General features: G+C 49.5%; 1 protein-coding gene across 1 annotated transcript in view; it reads right to left on the bottom strand.

The window, feature by feature from the left end:
* Positions 1-12,975: 12,975 nt before the first annotated feature.
* Positions 12,976-22,297, bottom strand: part of LOC139228043 (chemokine-like protein TAFA-2) — a 75,989-nt gene continuing 66,667 nt past the window's right edge. Inside the window, exons 3-4 of the mRNA XM_070859192.1 lie at positions 21,604-21,728; positions 12,976-13,029 (exon numbers count right to left, since the gene is read on the bottom strand). Coding sequence (XP_070715293.1) covers positions 12,976-13,029; positions 21,604-21,728 — 179 coding nt within the window. The remainder of the gene's footprint in view (positions 13,030-21,603; positions 21,729-22,297) is intronic.

Here is a 22,297-nt window from a genome sequence, read left to right as displayed (position 1 = left end):
CCCCTTTGTTTTAGCTCGTTTGAGACACTACTTCATCACCCTCAATCTGTATTACAAATTCAACCATACTGTGATCACTCATTCCGAGAGGATCTTTTACTAGGAGATCGTTTATTATTCCTGTCTCATTACACAGGACCAGATCTGAGATCGCTTAATCCCTTGTAGGTTCTGTAACATACTATTCTAAGAAACAATCCCATATGCATTCTATGAATTGCATTCGCCTCAACCCCTCCCTGTGGCAGCGAGTTCCACATTCTCACCGCTCTCTGGGTAAAGAGGTTTATTCTGAATTCCCCATTGGATTTATTGGTGACTGTCTTATATTGATGGCCCCGAGTTCTGGTCTCCCCACATGTGGAAACATCTCCTCTACGTCTATCCTATCGAACCCCTTCATCATTTTATAGACCTCTATCAGGTCACCCCTCAACCTTCTCTTGGAGATCAGGGCCCCAGCCTCTTCTGTCTTTCGTTATAACCCCTCAGTTCTGGTATCATCCTTGTAAATCTATTTCAAACCTTCTCTAGTGCCTCCATATCAGTTTTTTAATATGGAGACCAGAACTGTGCACAGCACTCCAAGTGTGGTCTAACTGTCTTACAACAGTGACTAAACTTCAAAAAGTACTTCATTGGCTGTAAAGCGCTTTGAGACATCGGGTGGTCGTGGAGGGCGCTATAGAAATGTACATCTTCCTTTAACCTAGGTACGTTCTATGTAAATTACTCAGCTGTGCAATTCTAAATCTGTAGAAATGGGGATGGACTATAAAAGCAGGGAAGTCTTGCTACAGTTATACAGGGTATTGGTGAGGCCACACCTGGAATACTGCGTGCAGTTTTGGTTTCCATATTTAAGGAAGGATATACTTGCATTGGAGGCAGTTCAGAGAAGATTCACTAGGTTGATTCTGGAGATGAGAGGGTTGACTTATGAGGAAAGGTTGAGTAGGTTGGGCCTCTAATCATTGGAATTCAGAAGAATGAGAGGTGATCTTATCGAAACGTATAAGATTATGAGGGGGCTTGACAAGGTGGATGCAGAGAGGATGTTTCCACTGATGGGGGAGACTAGAACTAGGGGGCATAATCTTAGAATAAGGGGCCGCCCATTTAAAACTGAGATGAGGAGGAATTTCTTCTCTCAGAGAGTTGTAAATCTGTAGAATTCGCTGCCTCAGAGTGCTGTGGAAGCCGGGACATTGAATAAATTTAAGACAGAAATAGACAGTTTCTTAAATAATAAGGGAATAAGGGGTTATGGGGAGTGGGCAGGGAAGTGGAGCTGAGTCCATGATCGGATCAGCCATGATCGTATTAAATGGCGGGGCAGGCTCGAGGGGCCGTATGGCCGACTCCAGCTCCTATTTCTTATGTTCTTATGTAAATGAAGCCCAATGTTTTGTGTTCTTTTAGCCTTGTTAACCTGTTTTACTACTTTTAAGGATTTGTGAATCCCTTTGCTCCTTTACTCCATTTAATCTCTTATTATCCAAGGAGTGTATCGTCTCCTTATTCCTCCTGCCAAAAATAGCCACCTCCCACTTATCTATATTGCAATTCATTTAAAATATAAAGGCCATCGAACTCCCTGTAGAAACATTCCTTGTATCCAACATGGCTGCTGTCAAAATGATGGGACGTGCAACTCCCACTTTGAATATGTCCGCCCAATCTCTGGATGGACGAGATCACTGGGTGCCATTACTCCCGGTGGAAAATTCTGGAAACATCGAGGAGCCAGCGGAACAGTATCCCTGGCGATTCCGCGCCCACCACCCCCCACCCTCCGCTCACCCCAAATTGGCGGGAGAATGGCGCAGGAGATTGGGGATCCGTGACCACAGCAGAAGCAACGTCAGGGCCACAGGCAGCAACTTTATATCGGTGGACCTTCCTTGGAGACATGTCCCCCTCCCCCCAGCCACAATACTTTGGGTGGGCGGAGGCCTTCATAAAATTCGGCCCCAAAGAAGAAAGAAAGGCCTGCATTTATATAGCACCCTCCACGACCACCGGATGTCTCAAAGCGCTTTACAGCCAAAGAAGTACTTTTGAAGTGTAGTCACTGTTGCAACGTGGGAAACGCAGTAGCCAATTAGTGGGGTATTGTCCGGTTAATGCGGATAAATCATTGACCCAGCACAGACGGGGAACAGTCCTGGGGGCCTTTACACCCAGTCGCGGTGAACTGGAGATCCTCCGCGAGAACGGAATGCTGTGAGTAAGCAGGCAAGCGATCCCACTAACTCCAGAGACCAGCTGGCACCAAACACCATTCACTCTACACAAACACCCTGCTTATTGCAAATGGACCCTTGACCCTTGCTGGACAACTTCGAGCTGCTGGTTCTGTTTGTGGCTTTAGCCAGGGTGCAGAAAGATTCCTAGTGTGGGAGCACTATCCTAAGGTTAAGACTTATTAAAATCCGTTCCATTTGATTTACATGCCGGGATGCATAATGTGTTGTAAAATTCTCGAAACGCCTCATTAATTCCAATATAGTTCCACTCCTTTGACCCTACATCATTTTAACAAACTATTACATTCGACAGTTCCATTTTCCTGCAGGGCCCAGCAAATGGTTTTCCCACCCTCTGCTCATATCCCAAGTGTCCTGCCTCAGCCTTGCACCTGTGTGTGGTACAGGTACGGAGTTAACGGGCCAAGGTCTCAGTGAAATACTTTGAAGCAAAGCTGACAGGGAGAAAGTAGGACTTGCATTTATATAGCGCCTTTCATGACCTCCGGTCATCGCAAAGCGCTTTACAGCCAAAGAACTACTTTTGAAGTGTAGTCACTGTTGTAATGTGGGAAACGCAGCAGGCAATTTGCGCACAGCAAGCTCCCACAAACAGCAATGTGATAATGACCATATAATCTATTTCTGTGATGTTGATTGAGGGATAAATATTGGCCCAGGGGGCAGTCCTCTGCTCTTCTTCGAAATAATGTCATGGGATCTTTTAAATCCACCTGAGAGGGCAGACGGGGCCTCGGTTTAACATCTCATCTGAAAGATGGCATCTTCGACAGTGCAGCACTCCCTCAGTACTGCCCCTCCGACAGTGCAGCACTCCCTCAGTACTGCCCCTCCGACAGTGCAGCACTTCCTCAGTACTGCCCCTCCGACAGTGCAGCACTCCCTCAGTACTGCCCTTCCGACAGTGCGGCGCTCCCTCAGTACTGCCCCTCCGACAGTGCAGCACTCCCTCAGTACTGCATCTCCGACAGTGCGGCGCTCCCTCAGTACTGCACTGGGAGTGTCAGCCTGGATTTTTGTGCTCAAGGTCCTGGAGTGGGATTTGAACCCACAACCTTCCGACTCAGAGGCGAGAGTGCTGCCCACAGGGTCACAGCTGCTACTCTGAAAGGTCGAACCAGCAGATCATGTGTCGTTGCAAAATGGCCCGTCAGCAATACTAGCCCAATGACACTCAGACCTGCATGGAAACAGCGACCAGTGCCAGGTTGTGGAGAGCTGGTGTAATCCCAGGAATAGAAAGAAAATTGTTTAGTAACAATGAGGCGAACCACCCAACAAAACTACCAGACCATAATTTAGGAACATTAGGAATAGGAGGAGGCCATTCAGCCCCTCGAGCCTGTTCCGCCATTCAATCAGATCGTGGCTGATCTGTATGTCATCTTCATCTACTTGGTTCTGTAACCCTTAATTCCCTTACCTAATAAAAATCTATCTATCTCAGTTTTGAAATTTTCAATTGACCCCCAGCCTCAACAAACTTTTTGGGGGAGAGAGTTCCAGATTCCCACGGCCCTTTGTGTGAAGAAGTGCTCCCTGACATCACCCCTGAACGGCCTGGCTCTAATTTTAAGGTTATGCCCCTTGTTCTGGGCTCCCCCCACCAGAGGAAATCGTTTCTCTCTCCCTCTACTCTTTCAAATCCTTTAATCAGTGTCACCCTAATTTTTTTTGTACTTAAGTCCCTGGAGTGGGACTTGAACCCACAACCTTCTGACCCTCCTCTGAGTCAGAAGGTTGTGGGTTCGAGTCCCACTCCAGGGACTTGAATATAAAAAAATTTAGGCTGATGCTCCCAGTACAGTAGTGAGGGAGTGCTGCACTGTCGGAGGTGCAGTCTCTCAGACGATACATTGAACCGAGGCCCCTTCTGCTCTCTCAGGTGGATGTAAAAGATCCCATGGCACTATTTCGAAGAAGAGCAGGAGAGTTATCCCCGGTGTCCTGGGGCCAATATTTATCCCCCAATCCAAATAACAAAAAAACAGATTATCTGGTCATTATCACATTGCTGTGTGTGGGAGCTTGCTGTGCGCAAATTGGCTGCCGCGTTTCCCACATTACAACAGTGACTACACTCCAAAAGTACTTCACTGGCTGTAAAGCACTTCGAGACATCCGGTGGTTGTGAAAGGCGCTCTATAAATGCAAGTCTTTCTTTCTTCTTTGGGGCCAAATTTGATGGAGGCCTCCGCCTGCCCAAGTGCCGCCAAGGATGGAGTCGGGCGCACGGAGAGTCAAAGAGCTGGAAATAAAAATCATCACCAACCCAAAAAAATACATCTGAGGACCTTCAGGGGCTCCCATCCAGGTATGTGCCTGTAAAGAAATAACGTAAGTAAATTCCACTGACCATTTTTTACAGGATCCTGACATTTACCGCCGGGGACAGAGCAGCCTCCAAGCAGCAGTCCACCGCTGACTCCCGCCAACTCCCGCCCACACCAATCTGGTGTCTCGGCCGGCGGGAGTCTACTTATGCGAATCGGCCGTCCGCTGACGTCGGCGGGCGCTTCCCGGCTGCTCTCCCCTCCCGCCCGCTCCAGGCCACGTCGAAAGTGGCACTGGGCGGATCGAGCAGAGGAACATCGGCGGCAGTGGCTGGTAAGCTCATCAAAATCGGCCCCAAATAGATAGATTTTTAACCAATAAGGGAATTAAGGGTTACGGGGAGCGGGCGGGTAAGTGGAGCTGAGTCCACGGCCAGATCAGCCATGATCTTGTTGAATGGCGGAGCAGGCTCGAGGGGCTCGATGGCCTACTCCTGTTCCTAATTCTTATGTTCTTATATGCTCTTATGTTCTTAAATCAGCTGTTACTCTTCTAAACCCGCGGGAATACAAGCCCAGTCAGAATGGCAACAACACTGAGCTGGCTGGCAGAGCAGGCTGCCCACAATAGGGTTAAGTACCTGCCCTGGATGGTGCACCGTTAGTTGACTGCGGGGACAGATTGTGATCGATGGATCTCTCAGAGACTGCACACCACGAGCATACTGTGTTGCTGATCAGATACGCACAGAGCCCTTCGTGGTTCCAATTCCTCGGCACTTGCGTAAAATAATAATTAGCATTCACATTTTCTGTGTAAGTTTGCATATCAATCAGCGAATTGGCCCACAGGGCCGGCAAATAAAGGAGAGATAACAGAATTCCAATCTAAATGTTTGCCTGGGCGTCTGAATATAATTGGCAAATGACACTCGAGTCGAACATGTTGGTGGGTTGCTGGGATGTTGCACACAGAGAGAGTGTGGAATTTAGCGGGACATTTAATCGGACATTTCGCACTGTGGTGTAGCTGTGGGGTTATAACCCCAATGCACCTGGAGTACCGCGTACAGTTTTGGTCTCCGTATTTAGGGAGGGATATACTTGCATTGGAGGCAGTTCAGAGAAGGTTCACTCGGTTGATTCCTGAGATGAAGGGGTTGTCTTATGAGGAAAGGTTGAGCAGGTTGGGCCTATACTCATTGGAGTTTAGAAGAATGAGAGGTGATCTTATTCAAACATATAAGATTCTGAGGGGGCTCGACAAGGTAGATGTAGAGAGGATGTTTCCCCTCGTGGGGAAAATCTAGAACTAGGGGACATAGTTTCAGAATAAGGGGCCGCCCATTTAGGACGGAGATGAGGAGGAATTTCTTCTCTCAGAGGGTCGTGAAGCTTTGGAATTCTCTGCCCCAGAGAGCTGTGGAGGCTGGGTCATTGAATATATTTAAGGTGAAGATAGATTTTTGAATGATAAGGGAGTCAAGGGTTATGGGGAGCGGGCAGGAAAGTGGAGTTGAGTCCATGATCAGATCAGCCATGATCTTATTGAATGGCGGAGCAGGCTCGAGGGGCCGAATGACCGACTCCTGCTCCTATTTCTTATGTTCTTATGTTAACATATGACCCTGCCCCAGGATTTAACGGGGGAGAGATTGCTAGATGTAGTGGACTTGCAAAAACACGCTTCGCAAACAGGTTTCGTATTTGACCAGGAACGGTGAATCTGAACAAATCCCCCCCCCCAGATTTGCCAATTGCAAAATCAGCTTTAACAACCTGCTGTACAACCTGAGGTATAGCGTGGTGTGTGACTGACAATGTGTGCGCGCAGTACAGGCTGAAGGACCGACACAGGAGGCAGATTGAATGTATTGCCGCTTGTAGTGTATGCACCTGTGAGTACGCACACAGGTCTGTAGAGCTGTTGGGAAACCGTGTTCCACGTGTATGTTCAGTGTGCGAGGTTGCAGCCCCTGTTCCATTATCTGAAGGGGCTGTTCCTCAAATTCTGGTTGCACTTCAGTCCCACGCTCCTGATCTTTGGGCACCCTGTGCGGAGGAGAGGGGTCAGGTCCGAGGGCCTCCTGGTAGGACTGCTCCTGGGCCTGGCCAAGGGGGCCATTAACCGGTCCAGGCAGCGGGCGGTCGAGTGGGTCGTTCAGCCCGACTGCCTGCCTCTCTTTCACGGTTACGTTCGAGCCGGGGTGTCCCTGGAGATGGAGCACGCGCTGTCCACCGGTACGCTCACGGCCTTCCGCGAGAGGTGGGCGCCGGAGGGACTGGAGTGCATCATCAACCCGACAATCTGATCTCAGTTTCCGTTAAAGTATTTTGGGGAAATTTGTGGGTTCTCGTGCCCTCGCCAAAAGGGGGCACTTGACTTAATGTTCTACTTAAAATAGTTGTAGAGCTGTTGCATTGTGAGTGGCTTAGCCAGTCACGTGATGTTCAGTAGACTCAATAAAACCCCAACCAGTTGGGTCTCGGTCATCCACGATGAGGTATGCAGTTGTGAGCCTAGTGGATGAACAGGTAATGTATATTGTGATTATTAAACCTTTGTTAATAAACCAACTAGTTCTTAATAGCAATGTGTTGCTATGAATTCTTCAGCAAGGACCCCATGAAGCAAATACATTACATTGCTGATGTAGTGCTGTGTCACCTGGTGTCAGCCGTGGCTCAGCGGGTAGCACTCTCTCACCTGAGTCAGAAGGTCATGGGTTCGAGTCCCACTCCAGAGCCTTGAGCACAAAAATCTAGGCTGACACTCCCAGTGCAGTGCTGAAGGAACGCCGCACTGTCGGAGGGGCAGTACTGAGGGAGCGCCACACTGTCGGAGGGGCAGTACTGAGGGAGCGCCACACTGTCGGAGGGGCAGTACTGAGGGAGTGCTGCACTGTCGGAGGGGGCAGTACTGAGGGAGTGCCCCGCTGTCGGAGGGGCAGTACTGAGAGAGTGCTGCACTGTCGGAGGGGGCAGTACTGAGGGAGTGCCGCACTGTCGGAGGGACAGCACTGAGGGAGTGCTGCACTGTCAGAGGGGGCAGTACTGAGGGAGTGCCGCACTGTCGGAGGGACAGCACTGAGGGAGTGCCACACTGTCGGAGGGGCAGTACTGAGGGAGCGCCGCACTGTCAGACGTGACGTCTTTTGGACGAGCTGTTAAACCGAGGCCCCGTCTGCTCTCTCAGGTGCAAGAAAGAAACGAAAGGCTTGGATTTATATAGCGCCTTTCACGACCACCGGACGACTCAAAGTGCTTTACAGCCAATGAAGTACTTTTGGAGTGTAGGCACTGTTGTAATGTGGGAAAGTGATGTAAAAGATCCCATGGCACTATTTGAAGAATAAGGGGAGTTCTCCTCGGTGTCCTGGGGCTAATATTTATCCCTCAACATCACAAAAACAGATTATCTGGTCATTTATCATTGCTGTTTTAAATTCAAAATTTGTGTCTTGCTTTTCCTTTCTCTCTCAATGCAATCTTTCTCTCCCTCCCTTTATTTCTTTCTCTACCTGATCTGACTCTAATTCACCCATTTCCTTCTCCGCCGTTCCTCTGTTTTTTTCTCAATCCTTAAATCCCGTTGATTAAGGAGACAGGCTGAGGGTCCCGTCGCGCACTGAGGGTCCCGTCGCCCTCACCGCCCCGTTATAAGCACGCGCACCTACAGCAACTTACGGGGCACAAAATATTTCCAAGCTGAAGGGTCAGGGGACAATGCCGAGCTAACGTGAGACTCCCCGCTCCTGCAAAATCTGGGCCATTGTTTAATGCTTTATGGTCAACCCGTGAAGAGGTCAGGCGCAGGCAGCCGAAGGAGCGTGCGGTGAATCAGTCCCACCCCCCACCTTCCCCCGACGAATGCCTGTCCCACCTGTGACAGGGTCTGTGGCTCCCGTATTGGACTGTTCAGCCACCAAAGGACTCACTTCAGGAGTGGAAGCAAGTCTTCCTCGATTCCGAGGGACTGCCTATGATGATGATGATGATGATGATGATGTGGTCCATCAGTAACTGTGATGTCCGGCCAGAGTTGATACTCCACTGAATGGTACGACATATCAAACCCCCAATTGTGACCTCCTGATCTGGAGCATCACACAAGCAGCAATGTGATAATCTGTTTTGGGACAAGTCACGAAAGCCCTTTGACCTTGTCGGGGCACATAGCACTTCAACACTAAAAGAGAAACCTTAAAATAATTCACCAAAATATCAAATATTTATACCACGGATTATTGAGATGTTAAAAGTTTGTCTTAATGGCCAACAGCTGTATCACAACAAAGGAAATATAGGATTACACGGGATATACGGCCCAGAAACAGGCCATTCGACCCAACCAGTCCATGCCGGCGTTTATGCTCCACTCGAGCCTCCTCCCGTCTTTCCCCATCTAACTCTATCAGCATAACCCTCTATTCCCTTCTCCCTCAGACGCTTGTCCAGCTTCCCCTTAAATACATCGATACTATTCGCCTCAACCCCTCCCTGTGGCAGCGAGTTCCACATTCTCACCGCTCTCTGGGTAAAGAAGTTTCTTCTGAATTCCCCATTGGATTTCTTGGTGACTATCTTATATTGATGGCTCCTAGTTCTGCTCTTCCCCACAAGTGGAAACATTCTCTCTGTATGCACTCTATCAAAACCTTTCATCATTTTAAAGACCTCTATTAGGTCACCCCTCAGCCTTCTCTTTTCAAGAGAAAAGAGACCCAGCCTGTTCATCCTTTCCCTGATATGTACACCCTCGCATTTCTGGTATCATCCTTGTAAATCTTCTCAGCACCCTCTCCAGTGCCTCTATATCCTTTTTATAATATGGCGACCAGAACTGTACGCGGTACTTTAAGTGTGGTCTAACCAAGGTTCAATACACATTTAGCATAACTTCCCTACTTTTCAATTCTATACCTCTAGAAATAAACCCTAGTGCTTGGTGTGCTTTTTTATGGCCTGTTCTACATGGTTTTTAGCTAATATTGTTGCCTATTTTATTTTCCCAAGTTCTATTCTCAGCCCCTCAAAATCAACTTTTCTACAATCTATTACCCTGGTTTTTGATCATACTTATGTCCTTCTCAATTATCATCTTAAAGCATATTATATTATGGTCACTATTGCCTAGATGCTCCCCATCTTTTACTTCTCTAATCTGTTCTGGTTCAATCCTGGGAGACCGCATCTGTAGGGAACTCAGTTTAATCCCTAAGCTCTAGAATTCTCTCCCAAAACCTCTCTGCTCTCCACCTCCCTCTCCTCCACCAGGGCCGCTGCTCGCCGCTCCTTTCATGGCCCCGACCTGCCGCAGCAGACCTCGCAGACCTGGGAGCAACGTGGAGGCCCCAACCTGCGGGAGACCATCAGCGGCAGGTCAGGGCCATGAAAGGAGTGGCGAGCAGCGGCCTGGGAGCAACGTGGAGGCCACTTCAGGGAACAGCGCGAGCTGGTGCAGGAGGGCGACGGCAGCGAGATCCAGGTCGGTGATTGGAGCGTGGCCAGATACAGCAGGCGTGGCGAGGTCGGGGCGAAGGAGCGGCGAGAGACTGTGGAGGGATGTGATCGGGGCCCAGGAGAGGCGTGAGTTCGAGGCCAGGGGCCCAGGGGCAGCCCACACTGCGATATGTGTGCGCACTAGGTCCGTGCAGCAGAGCAGGTCTCCAGTCGTCCTGGTTAACCCTTGCCCCTGGACCAAGACTTCGCTCTGTCAAGCCCGTGTGGTGGCTGGTGTGCAACGGCCAGCCCACGTTAAACAAAATCCACGCACAGGCATCTTCCACCCTTCAGGATGTAATTCGGGATCCGGAATATTAGGTCCTTCATTGAAACACCTGTGAACTCATCCTTTCTTGGCGTGGAAGCAAGTCATTCTCATTTTGAGGGACCGCCTATGATGATAATAAATAACCCACCTCTTTGACCAGACTTTCACTCACTCCTCCCGATATCTTGCTTTGGCTCAACATCCCTTTTTGTCTGCAAAGCACCTTGCAACGTTTTGCAACGTTAAAGGCGCTATATGAATGCAGATTTGTGTGTCTTCATGTACATTATTAAAAAGTTTTGGAGAGCCTGTGTCACAACATCATAAACCTGTTTGCCAAGTTTTCCACAGTTCGGTGCTTCTCTGAGAATGACGAGTGCTTTATTTTACAATTATATTGGGGTCGTAGAACCTTAGAATCTTACAGCATAGAAAGAGGCCATTCAGCCCATCGTGTATGTGTCAGCACTTTGAAAGAGCTATCCAATTAGTCCCACCCCCCTGCTCTTTCCACACAGCCCTCAAAATGTCTCCTTTCAAGTATTTAACCAGCAATCAGAGGAAATCTTCCCACATATTTTCACGACGTCACTGTAGACGGTGTTAGTACCTACATTATATGTAAAATTATAAAAATCTTTACATCTGCATGCACGCGTGTCAATTTTTCCCATTATAAATCCCTATGTCAACATTTACAAAGGGAACTTCCTATGTAAACGTGTCACGTTATAATTATGTCTTTCTGCCAGAAGAGGAACCAGTTTCACATTAACCACTCATAAATGTGTTTCAAAGCAAGGTATTTGTCCAGCTCTGTCCGCCCAGTCCTGCGGTGCTGTCTCTCGCTGGTTACTTTTCCACGGTCACCAACACCCGTCACCCTCGACAGTGAAGCCTGAATTACCCGGCTCTGTGCCACCGCTGGGGTACCTTGCCCTCCGGCAGCGGAATCGAGGACATTCCCAGCATGCTGCCCAATTATTTTTCATCCCTTTGGTTTCAAAATCTCAGGCGATGTGTTTCCCTGACTCCTCACTGTATAGCAGCAACAACTTGAATTGATATAGCACCTTTAATATCGGGATAAGCTGGGTGTCGTCGGCGTACGTGTGACTTTGTGTTTTCGGATGATGTCGCCGAGGGGCAGCCTGTAGATGAGAAATAAGAGGGGGCCGAGGATAGGTCCTTGGGGGACACCAGAGGTAACGATGCGGGAGTGGGAAGAGAGGCCATTGCTGGAGAACTTCTGGCTACGATGAGATGGATAAGAATGGAACCAGGCGAGTGCAGTCCCACCCAGCTGGACCATGGTGGAGAGGCGTTGGAGGAGGATGGAGTGGTCACCTGTGTCGAAGGCTGCAGACAGGTCCAGAAGGAGGAGGAGGGAGAGTTTACCACGGTCACAGTCACATAGTTAAAGGCGCTATATGAAATTAAGTTGTTGTGTCTTCACGTACATTATTAAAACGTTTTGAGGGAGTCTGAATTTCCTGGTTGACGTGTCTCACAACATCATAAATTGGGGCCGTTTCAGGGCCGTCGCCGGGGAAGAAACCTGATTGGAAGAGTCGAAACACAGAGTACCCTGTCTCTGGGTAGGTGATTTGCAAAAAGTAACCGCAATAAATTCAAAACACAAAGCATTATCTTTATCAGACATGGACATGTATTAACTCTGAATTGTACAATTAGAATACAATCTAACCGGGGGGGTACAGAAGGTCACAAGATCCGATTAATTCTCACTACTCGTCTACAGAATGTCACAAGGAGCCAGTCAGGAAGCCCGTTATAAAAATAGGGACGAGGCATTGCTGCAGTGTCAGTAATGAGTGGAGCAATTGGAGGAGGGAGGCAGGGGAGTGGGTCCAGAAACAGCGGTGATCCCAGGAGCGGTGCGACAGTATGACCAGTCGGATTGCGGGCGAGCGAGTCCTTTGAGGCTAGACCCGGTCAGGTGCATCAGTGGCCAATTCACAGGTTGCCTGGGCACTTGTTCAATGATGCTGGCTGTCCACTGAACGCCCTCAGCGGGTCACGGGGCTCCTCAAACATTAGCACTTGCTGTCACTGTCGGCCAATCCTGTGGAGTGCGGAGATGTGGCGGCCATTTTTTGCACACAGCGCCGTGGCTGCCCCAGAGAGGCGGCTGCTTCAACCCCTTGACACCCACGGACCGCGTTTCGCTGACTGGAATTGGACGGAAAGAGGCAAAAGAAAAAACGACGCTTTTGTCGGAACGCTTCCCGTCGACCTTTCTCTGTCTTTCCCTTTTGAAGGCAGCTCAATGTCAGATCGGTGCGGACTTCCTGAAGAACACACCTCTTGTCCGTACTGGGATACGTTGCAGAGAGTGTCTGGGCTGGGCGATGGGACAGGGGAACGCTATCCCTTTATGACAAAGAGGTTTGGGCCGGTGGGCGCTGGGGCTGGGGTTGGGGGGGGGAGCGGGGGGGGGGTCTCCCCTCTTGATTCCGGCCCCGGTGAGCTGGAAGGAAGCTGCATTGTCAGCACGCCTAATGTCCATCCCCCCGCCGTGTGTCACGAGCGAAGGCTACACCATTGCCTTTGTCCCATCCAGCGTTCCCGGGTTCGCCCATCACCAGAATCCCCCCGAAGCGTCCTCTCCTCCTGCGGAGTGTCCCGGGCTCCCTCGTTATATCCGACGTTCCTTTGGCAGCCGAAGCGATTCCCATTCGGACAAAAGCAACTGCTTGGGAACAAACTATAAGTCAGGTTAACCGCTCCAATCTGTGGGGCCCCCACAAGTTGAAAGATGGAACCCCTTTTCGGGTTTTTAAAAACTAAAACACTGCCTCCTGTATTCCCAAAGGACTATCGAGTGACCTGGAATACAACAAATAGTTAAATCAGTGTGATGCAGCAGCTCATCATGGTGAAGCAGTCTGATAGCCCATGGGCTCTGGCACTCACTTCCTGGATCACCAGCCCCCCACTGGTCTGGTAACATCACCGTGTATCAGTCGTGGACCAGTGGGCAGCACTCTCTAGCTGGGAGTGAGCAGGTACTGCTGATTTCTGCAGGGAGTTGGAGTGAGTTTGTAAGAAGCGGCTAGTGGGTTTTTGGTCCTATTTTTCCAAATTTTAGGGCCCTTTTGGCCCATAAACATCAGCCAGATGGCTGCTGAGGGGCCTGGAGTGCCGGGCCTCTCTCAGGACAATGCTCCCAGTGTGAATTTAACCAGGGGAGAGAATGTCTTGAGAAGGGAGAATAAAAGGCCCAAAGATTTGGGCCGGGACCCCAGGAGGTTTGGAAAAGAAAACACGGTGGTGGTTCACTGCCAGGATAAGGAGATGTGAGCTTGGGATATTATCCAGGCAGTACACGAGGACTGCGGGGAGGGAAGTTGCTTTGCTTGCCGACCAAAGCCGAATGTTGGGCTTGAAGTGACGGTCAGTGGGCGAGAGGAGGTGGATAGACTTTTACTGAGCCTGAAGGTTGGTGAGAAGGACTTGGATGTATCTTTGCTGTATTCCGAAGATGGTAGTTTCATTCTTAAACCTGCCGGTTTATGTTGAGGTTGATGTGCTGATAAAAAAGTTGGAGTCGTGGACATTAAACTTTGCTCAGTAATAAAGAGGAGATACTATCCTGGAACACGGGCAGCTGATGGAACCCGTTATGTCAAGGTGCAGTTCCCAGAGGGGGTGAAGTCATTACCCTACAGCATGAAATTCGAGACAATGACAGGAGTGCAGTACTTCCGGGTTCTGCATGATAACCAGGTGAAGGTTTGCTATTACTAACTTGGACACAACCATCTAGTAATAATCTGTCCAGACCCGTACTGTTATAACCGTGGCAATTCTGGACACATCGCTCGGAACTGCAAGGCAGAGAGCTGTGCGGTTTGTCGCAAAGGCCCCACCCGCTGTGAGTGTGAGGCAGAAGGAAGCTCCTTGAGTGACGAGGAGATGGGAGAAGGAGCAGGAGGTGTGAGTGGAGTGGCCGGAGGAGCGGAGCAGGAGGAGGACACAGCCGCCGAACGGAGTGAGGAAAGAGCACAAGAAGAGGTAGAAAATTACGGAGCAGAGAACAGGATGGAGATGGTGGAAAACATACCAAGTACGGTGGATAAGGACAAACACAGTGGAGGGCAGCACGGGTCAGGGTCAGAGTCGAGCTATAACATGGCTCGTCTTCAGGTGTCCGTAGGGAGAGCAGTGGCGGGTGTGGGGTGCGGGGTAAGTGTAAGTACTCCAAAGAGAGATGGGGAGTTGTACATCTTGGGGAGCAGGAGGGAGAAAGACCAGGACAGGGTGCAAGAGGCAGGAGTCTTAAAGGGGCAGCAGGACGGGAGCGGGGAGACAAAGACACCAATAGAGAGCAAGATGGATGGAGACGCGCCATTGACCCAGAGAGAGGAGAAACGGGGAGCAAGGGTCAGCGGTGGAGGTGAGGCTGAAGGGAGTGGCACTGTTGGAGAAACCGGGTTACTAGGAGGACTGTCGAAGGGAGATTCTGTATCTGACAGGAAACAGGGACAGGAGATTACAGAAGAGCTCGAGAGTGAGGAGTCAGAGGGGGATGGAGACATGGAATTGGGGGGTGGGGGGGATCATGTGGAAAGGGAAAGGTTAGTGAGGGGATTATTAGGAGCAATGATTACATTGGTCTCGATTAATGTGAACGGACTGAGGGGGGAGAAGAAATTGCAGCAGTTGTTGCAGTGTTTTAAAGGCACTGACCTGTTGTGTCTGCAAGAAACCTTTTGGAGTGAGGATATCCGAGAAAGAGTTCGGAAGGTTTGGAAGGAAGAAGTGTTTGCAAGTTGTGCAAATAATAACCGTAGAGGGGTGGCTGTTTTAGTGAGTTTGTCCATAAAGGAGAACGTTGCATTGGTGGACAAGGACACTGAGGGGAGATTTTTACAGCTAAAGGTACAAATGGATGAATTGAATTGTGATCTCTTTAATATCTATGCGCCGAATGACCATTGCAAGTGTCGTGAGCTTTTTCGGTGGTTATTCACAGAAGTGACAGAGACAGAAAACCCTTGTACAGTGGGGGATTTTAATGTATTTTTATCCCGGATCGACATTTCAGCCCAGATGACCTTTAAGGATGATAACTCGAGAGATGATTGTAAAAATGATGACAAATTTAAATTTGAGAGACTTATGGAGGGATCGGAACCCCATAAAACGGGTTTCTCCAGAAGAGATTGTGTGAGTGATATTTTAAAACAGAGCCGAATAGATTTTGTGTTAATGCGGGAAGGGTTAAGTTCTGAGGTGATGGAGATTTACTATAAAAAAATATTTTTTAGTGACCACTCGGCTTTGGTTCTTAAAATTAGGAACAGCAGAGTTAAGATCGGTCCAGGGGTGTGGATTTTAAACAATCAATACCTGAAAGAAATTATTTTTAAAGAAGGGATTTTAAAGATAATAAAGAATGCTCAGAAGGAACCTTTATTCTTGAAAGAAAAAAGAGTTTGGTGGGACAATTTCAAAGATGAGGTAAAAGTTTTTCGGTATGTTATGGGAAAGAAAGAGCAACAGCTAACTGGCGTCAAGGAGAGAAACAGAAGGTTTACAGATATCTGTACAGCAGTTGACGGAGGGGATAAAGGAGCAGAGACTAAGTGAAAGGTTTTAACGGAAGAGTGGGAATTATTGCAAGCTGGAAAATGCAAGGGGGCCATTCTCCGTGCAAAGGCTAAAGATGCAGTGGCGGGAGAAAGATGCACTCGATATTTTCTAGAGCAAGAGAAGTTGCGACAAAGGTTATCATTAATTGGAGAGTTGAAGGTTGTGGAAAAGATCATTAATGAAAGTAGGGAGATTATGGAGGCGGCAAGTAGCTTTTATCAAGAGTTATATACAAAAGAAGACATTTCCAAATTGGCGATGGAGAAGGTTAATGCTTTTATTGAAGAGGCTTTAAAAGAGGATGACAGAAGCATGTGTGACAAAGAAATAGGATTAGCGGAAATAAAAGTAGCAATAAGTGGAATGAGGCGGGAGAACGCCAGAGTCCGATGGACTAAGTGCAGAATTTTATAAAGAATTTTTAGATATTTTAAGTCCATTAGTCTTAGAGGTTTTTAAGGAGATTAAAACTGAGGGAAGCCTAGCCCCATCTATGAGGATCAGTGTCATAAGCTTAACTTATAAAAATAAAGGAGATAGAAGGGATCTGAAGAATTGGAGACCCATCACATTATTAAATGTGGATTATAAGATCTTGGCGAGGGTTATGGCAAATCGTATGAAGGAGGTGATGCCGCAGATAGTCTCGCCCTCTCAGTTCCATGGAGTCATAGGCCGGGACATCGCTGACTCTGTGGTCTCAATCCGAGATGTGATAGAGCTCATGGAAGAGTGTGGGAGGGAAGCTTATGTGCTAAAGATGGATCAAGAGAAAGCCTTTGACAGAGTCTCTCATGAGTTTTTATTGATGGTTTTGGGAGCATTGGTTTTGGGGAAAATTTCATTGAGTGGATAAGGATTTTTTATTCAAACACATTTAGCTGTGTTAAATGTAATGTTTTTTTATCCAAGTATTTTCCAATACAGAGATCAGTGAGACAGGGTTGTCCCCTGTCCCCATTGTTGTACACATTGGGAGCAGGACCATTGGGTTACACGATGCGAAAGGAACAAGGCACAGTTGGGATTGCGGTTCCCAGTTCCGGGCAGGTGTCGGTGATACACCAATATGCAGATGACACGACCTTAACGTTGAGAGATGGGGAGTCAGGGAGGAAAGCTATGGGAGTAGTGGAGGAGTATTGTAGAGCATCAGGAGCCAGAGTGAATTATAGTAAGTCCCAATGCTGGCCGTGGGAAGGAGTTGGGGGGAGGGTTGGAGGAAAGCTCTTTTAAGGTGGTGGAGGTTTTGGAAGTTCTGGGGGTGCAAATGGGATGTAAGAAGGATAGGGATGAAATGGATCGATTAAATTGGCACCGAAGTTATGAAAATTAAAAAGATTTTGGGAAAATATGAAAGAAGGTGGTTGAAAGTGCAAGGAAGAGCGACAGTGGTGTCAGCTCGCCTGCTATCGACACCATGGTACTTATTGACGGTGGAGGATATTGCTGAGTGGGTGGAAAAGTCTATTCGAGAGGCTGTGTAAAGTTTTTATGGGAAGGGAAGCCAGCCCTGGTTGCTTACAATACCATCATTGGACAGCGAAATCAGGGAGGACTCAATTTCCCAGATATTGATTTGAAGAACAAATCCTTTAGAATTAAATGGGTGAAGAGATTTCTTCAGAAGTCAAATACAAGTTTTTGGAAGAGTTGTTGCCAGCATTTTTTTTAAATTAAGTGGGATAGGAGGACAGGGAATATTTTATATGGAATACAACAATGTTTTTGAAATCGATTAAACCGCTCCCTGGTTTTATAAAGGGGTTGTAGACACTTGGGACCCATTTTTTAAAGTGTGCAGTTTATGCCCAAAGGTGCTGAGGGATTTTTAGAACAGCCCTTATTTTTGAACAGGTGGATCAATATTGAAGGAGAGGGATTATTTAATCAAGCTTTTATAAAAGCCGGTATTATATATGTGAAAGATGTATTATGTGAGGTAATTCCAGGTTGGCTGCCGGAAGCGGTAGTGAGGGATATGGTTTGGGAGGAGGATCAGGAGGTAGGGGAAAAAGCAATTAAGATCATGTGTGAGAGGATTGTGAGGGCAATGCTACAGGATTGGTTGGAAGAAATAAATACAAAAATCTCCAAAGGAGGTATAATGCGTCCCACTTTTCCAAGCTTTCTGCTGGAGAAAGGGGAGGAGTTGGTCTAAGTTGACAACGGTAATACTGGAGATTTCTATGGGGTATTTACAGAATGGTGATTTAAGACACCTGCTGGTCAGGAATTTTGGCAGAATATATACCCACAGCTGGACTTCAACAGGATTTGGAAGGGAGTGTGGGTGAATCTTAAATGTCCAGAGTGGATTGAAGTGGATTTCAAATTGGCTCACAGCCGGAGTTTTACTGTGATGGTCTTATGTAAGATTGGGCAAGTAGAGGTGACAACTTGCCCAGTGTGTGGGACACGGGATGAGACTCTGTCCCATTTGCTGGTGTTATGTCCGCAGTTAAAGGATTTTAATTACTATGTTCAACAGTTGTGTGAGGTTTTCTTGCAGGGTGGGGACCAAAGAGCAAGAATGGGACTCAATTTTGAGATGGAGATTGCCGGAGAGTCTGCCCGAGTCTAGCGGAGCGGCAATTATTTTAATGTTCAGTTTGGCTACATTTGTGGTTATGCAAAGAAGGAATGCTCTGCTTTTTTAATTGGATAAATACTTCAAAAGGAAACATTAGCAGTGTGGGGAAAGAGCGGGGGGAGTGGGACTGATTGGATCGCTCTGTCACAGAGCCGGCACAGGCTCGATGGGCCCAATGGCCTCGCTCTGTGCTGTATCATTCTCTGATTCTATGTCTGCATTAAAAAAAAACTTTGGCTCGGGATGAAAATGACAAACTACCGACAATCTGATTAAACGCCATTAGCAGCCGATCTGCGCACTATCTTGTTACAGCGAAAAGCTCGAGGATTGAACAGGTTGACCTTCAGATTGTCCTTCAGCCCACCCTACGCTAGGGCCGGGATCTACACCAATCCATTTCCCCTGGTTTAAATCTGTGCAATCCAACTAATTTCCTTCAATCCCTCCCAATAACAGCATCAATTGCATTTATGTAGCGCCTTTAATGTAGTTAAATGTCCAAAGCCGCTTCACGGGAGGATCATCAAACGAAATTTGACACTGAACCACATCAGAAGGTATTAGGACAGGTCAAAGAGGTAGGTTTTAACAACAACAACAACAACTTGTATTTATATAGCGCCTTTAACGTAGTGAAATAGCCCAAGGCGCTTCACAGGAGTGTTACGCGATGAAAATTTGACACCGAGCCGCATAAGATGCGTTTTAATGGAGGAAAGAGAGGTAGCGAGGCACAGAGGTTAAGGGAGGGAATTCCTGAGGTTATGACCCAGGTAGCTGAAGGCACTGGGGCGGGGGGGTGGGGAGGGGAGGGGTTGTGGGGCTGGAGGAGATTACAGAGATAGGGAGGGGCAAGGACATGGAGGGATTTGAAAATAAGGATGAGAATTTTGAAATCAAGGCGTTGCTTAACCGGGAGCCAATGTAGGTCAGCGAGCCCAGAGGGGGGCGGAGTGGGGGGGGGGGGGTGGTGGTGAAGGGTCAATGGGACTTGCTTGGGATTCGGGCAGCAGAATTTACAGCTGCAGCAGCCCTTTAACTGCTGCTGCCAATCCTGAATTCTCTTCCTCTCGGCAGCAGACAATCCAATCAGGATTCTTGCTGTATTCTCACGCTACATACTCCCCCCACCCTCCCACACCCCCATGGACAAGGTAATCAGGGGCCGTTGGGTTGACATGGACGGAAAGCAGCCCCGTCCATCTTACCGATGACATCAGGAAAATCTAAGCCTTCGTGTGGTAAGAGGTTGCTGTCAATCATTTCACTTTGGAACGTCTGGAGACGGATGAAGAAAGGTGCAAGCAATGTTGTAGAGGCAATCTGGTGTAAACGTGACATAAACAGGATATAGAGGTCCTGGGGAGGGTGTGGAGAAGATTTACAAGGATGATAGCAGAAATGCGAGGGTGTACATATCAGGAAAGGATGAACAGGCTGGGTCTCTTTTCTCTTGAAAAAAGAAGGCTGAGGGGTGACCTAATAGAGGTCTTTAAAATGATGAAAGGTTTTGATAGAGTGGATACAGAGAGAATGTTTCCACTTGTGGGGAAGAGCATAACTAGAGGCCATCAATATAAGATAGTCACCAAGAAACCCAATGGGGAATTCAGGAGAAACATCTTTACCCAGAGAGTGGTGAGAATGTGGAACTCGCTGCCACAGGGAGGGGTTGAGGCAAATAGTATCGATGCATTTAAGGGGAGGCTGGATAAGCATATGGGGGAGAAGGGAATAGAGGGTTATGCTGATAGAGTTAGATGGGGAAAGACGGGAGGAGGCTCGAGTGGAGCATAAACACCGGCATGACCTGGTTGGGCCGAATGGCCGGTTTCTGTGCCGTATATCCCATGTAATCCTATGTAAAATGTTGTACAATTAATAAATCCAATTAAAACTGCACCCAGGCCAGAATTGGAGGAGCATGGAGGGAGGGATATCTGGAGGAGGTTACAGAGACAGGGAAAGGGCGAGGTCCATGGAGGTGCATTAGCACAGTGATGAGAATTTTACAATGCAAGGAGAATATGTGGGTCTGATGGCCACTTGGGCATTGGACCTTTGTGGGGGGCGGGGTAAAGAGAGGGGGGGTACGGGGGTGGTGGAGGGGGCTGGGGGGTGAAGGGGTGGGAGTTGAGGGGGTTGGGAGGGGATGAGGGGGTGGGGGGGTGAGGGGAGTTCGGGGCGGTGGGGGGGGGGTGGGTTGAGGAGGTAGGAGGATGGGGGATATTGGGGGGGTTGGGGGGTGAGTGGGAGGGGGTGAGGGGGAGGGGAGGTGGGGGCAGGGGGTGAGGAGGTGAGGGTAAGGGGGCGAGGGGGGTGTGGTGGTTGGGGGTTGGAGGGTGGTGGGGTGGGGGTTGAGGGGAGGGGGGGTGAGGAGGTGAGGGGGGGGTTGAGGGGGTGGGGGGGTGAGGGAGGTGTGGGGAGGGTTGAGGGGGTGGGGGGTGAGGGGGGTGTGGGGGGGGTTGAGGGGGTGGGGGGGCGGGGGTTGGTGTAGGGGGGGTTGAGGGGGTGGGTTGAGGAGGTGAGGGGGGGGTTGAGGGGGTGGGGGGGTGAGGGAGGTGTGGGGAAGGTTGAGGGTGTGGGGGGTGAGGGGGGTGTGGGGGGGGTTGAGGGGGTGGGGGGGTAAGGGGGGTGTGGGGGGGGGTTGAGGGGGTGGGGGGACGGGGGTTGGTGTGGGGGGGGTTGAGGGGGTGGGTTGAGGAGGTGAGGGGGGGGTTGAGGGGGTGGGGGGGTGAGGGAGGTGTGGGGAAGGTTGAGGGTGTGGGGGGTGAGGGGGGTGTGGGGGGGGTTGAGGGGGTGGGGGGGTAAGGGGGGTGTGGGGGGGGTTGAGGGGGTGGGGGAGTGAGGGAGGTGTGGGGAAGGTTGAGGGTGTGGGGGGTGAGGGGGGTGTGGGGGGGGGTTGAGGGGGTGGGGGGGGGTAAGGGGGGTGTGGGGGGGGTTGAGGGGGTGGGGGGGTAAGGGGGGTGTGGGGGTGGTTGAGGGGGTGGGGGGTGAGGGTATGGGGGGGTGGGGTGTGGGTGGAGGGGCGACGGCGGGGCCTGGGGGGGCCGGCGAGACGCTGTGACTAACCTTGGTGGTTTTGACCTTGTTCCTGGTGCTGCAGCTCCATCCGCTCAGATCCGGGAGGACCTTGCACTCCTCACCCTCCAAACATGGCTCCATGTGGCACCACCACCTCTGAACAACAATGGAGGCTGCAATGAAGAGCAAAAGCAGGACAGTAAGACTGGCACTGAGGACCACTTGGCGCCCACCTTCACACCCCGACGGCACAGCACACGCAGACTGTGTCCAGGCGTACAGAGAGAGGGAGAGCTGCTGTTTCTACACCTTCCACAACCTCGGGGCCATCCCAAAATGCTTCACAGCCAATGAAGTACTTTTTGAAGCGTGGTTACTGTGGCCCTGTAGGGAAACGCGGCAGCCAATTTGCACACAGCAAGATGCCACAAAACCACGATAAGATAAGTGCCATGGTAATCTGTTTCTGAAGGTGTTGGTTGAGAGATAAATGTCAGCCAGCACACGCCCACACACCCTTCTTACAATAGCAGTATTGTAACTCCCGTGTCCACCCGAGAGGGAACACAGGACCTTGGTCTCACTCAAAAGACAACATCGTTGACAGTGCGGTGCTCACTCAGCACTGGCACTGGGAGCTTCGGACAGGATTTTTGTGCTCATGTCCCTGGAGTGGGACTTGAACCCACAACCTTCGGACTCAGAGAGCGAGAGTGCTGCCCACTGAGCCACGGCTGACGGA

The sequence above is a fragment of the Pristiophorus japonicus genome, chromosome 17 (assembly GCF_044704955.1).
Source record: "Pristiophorus japonicus isolate sPriJap1 chromosome 17, sPriJap1.hap1, whole genome shotgun sequence".
Taxonomy (NCBI): Eukaryota; Metazoa; Chordata; class Chondrichthyes; family Pristiophoridae; genus Pristiophorus; species Pristiophorus japonicus.
Note: the sequence above shows the minus strand (reverse complement) of the source record. Positions and strands in the feature narration are given on the sequence as shown.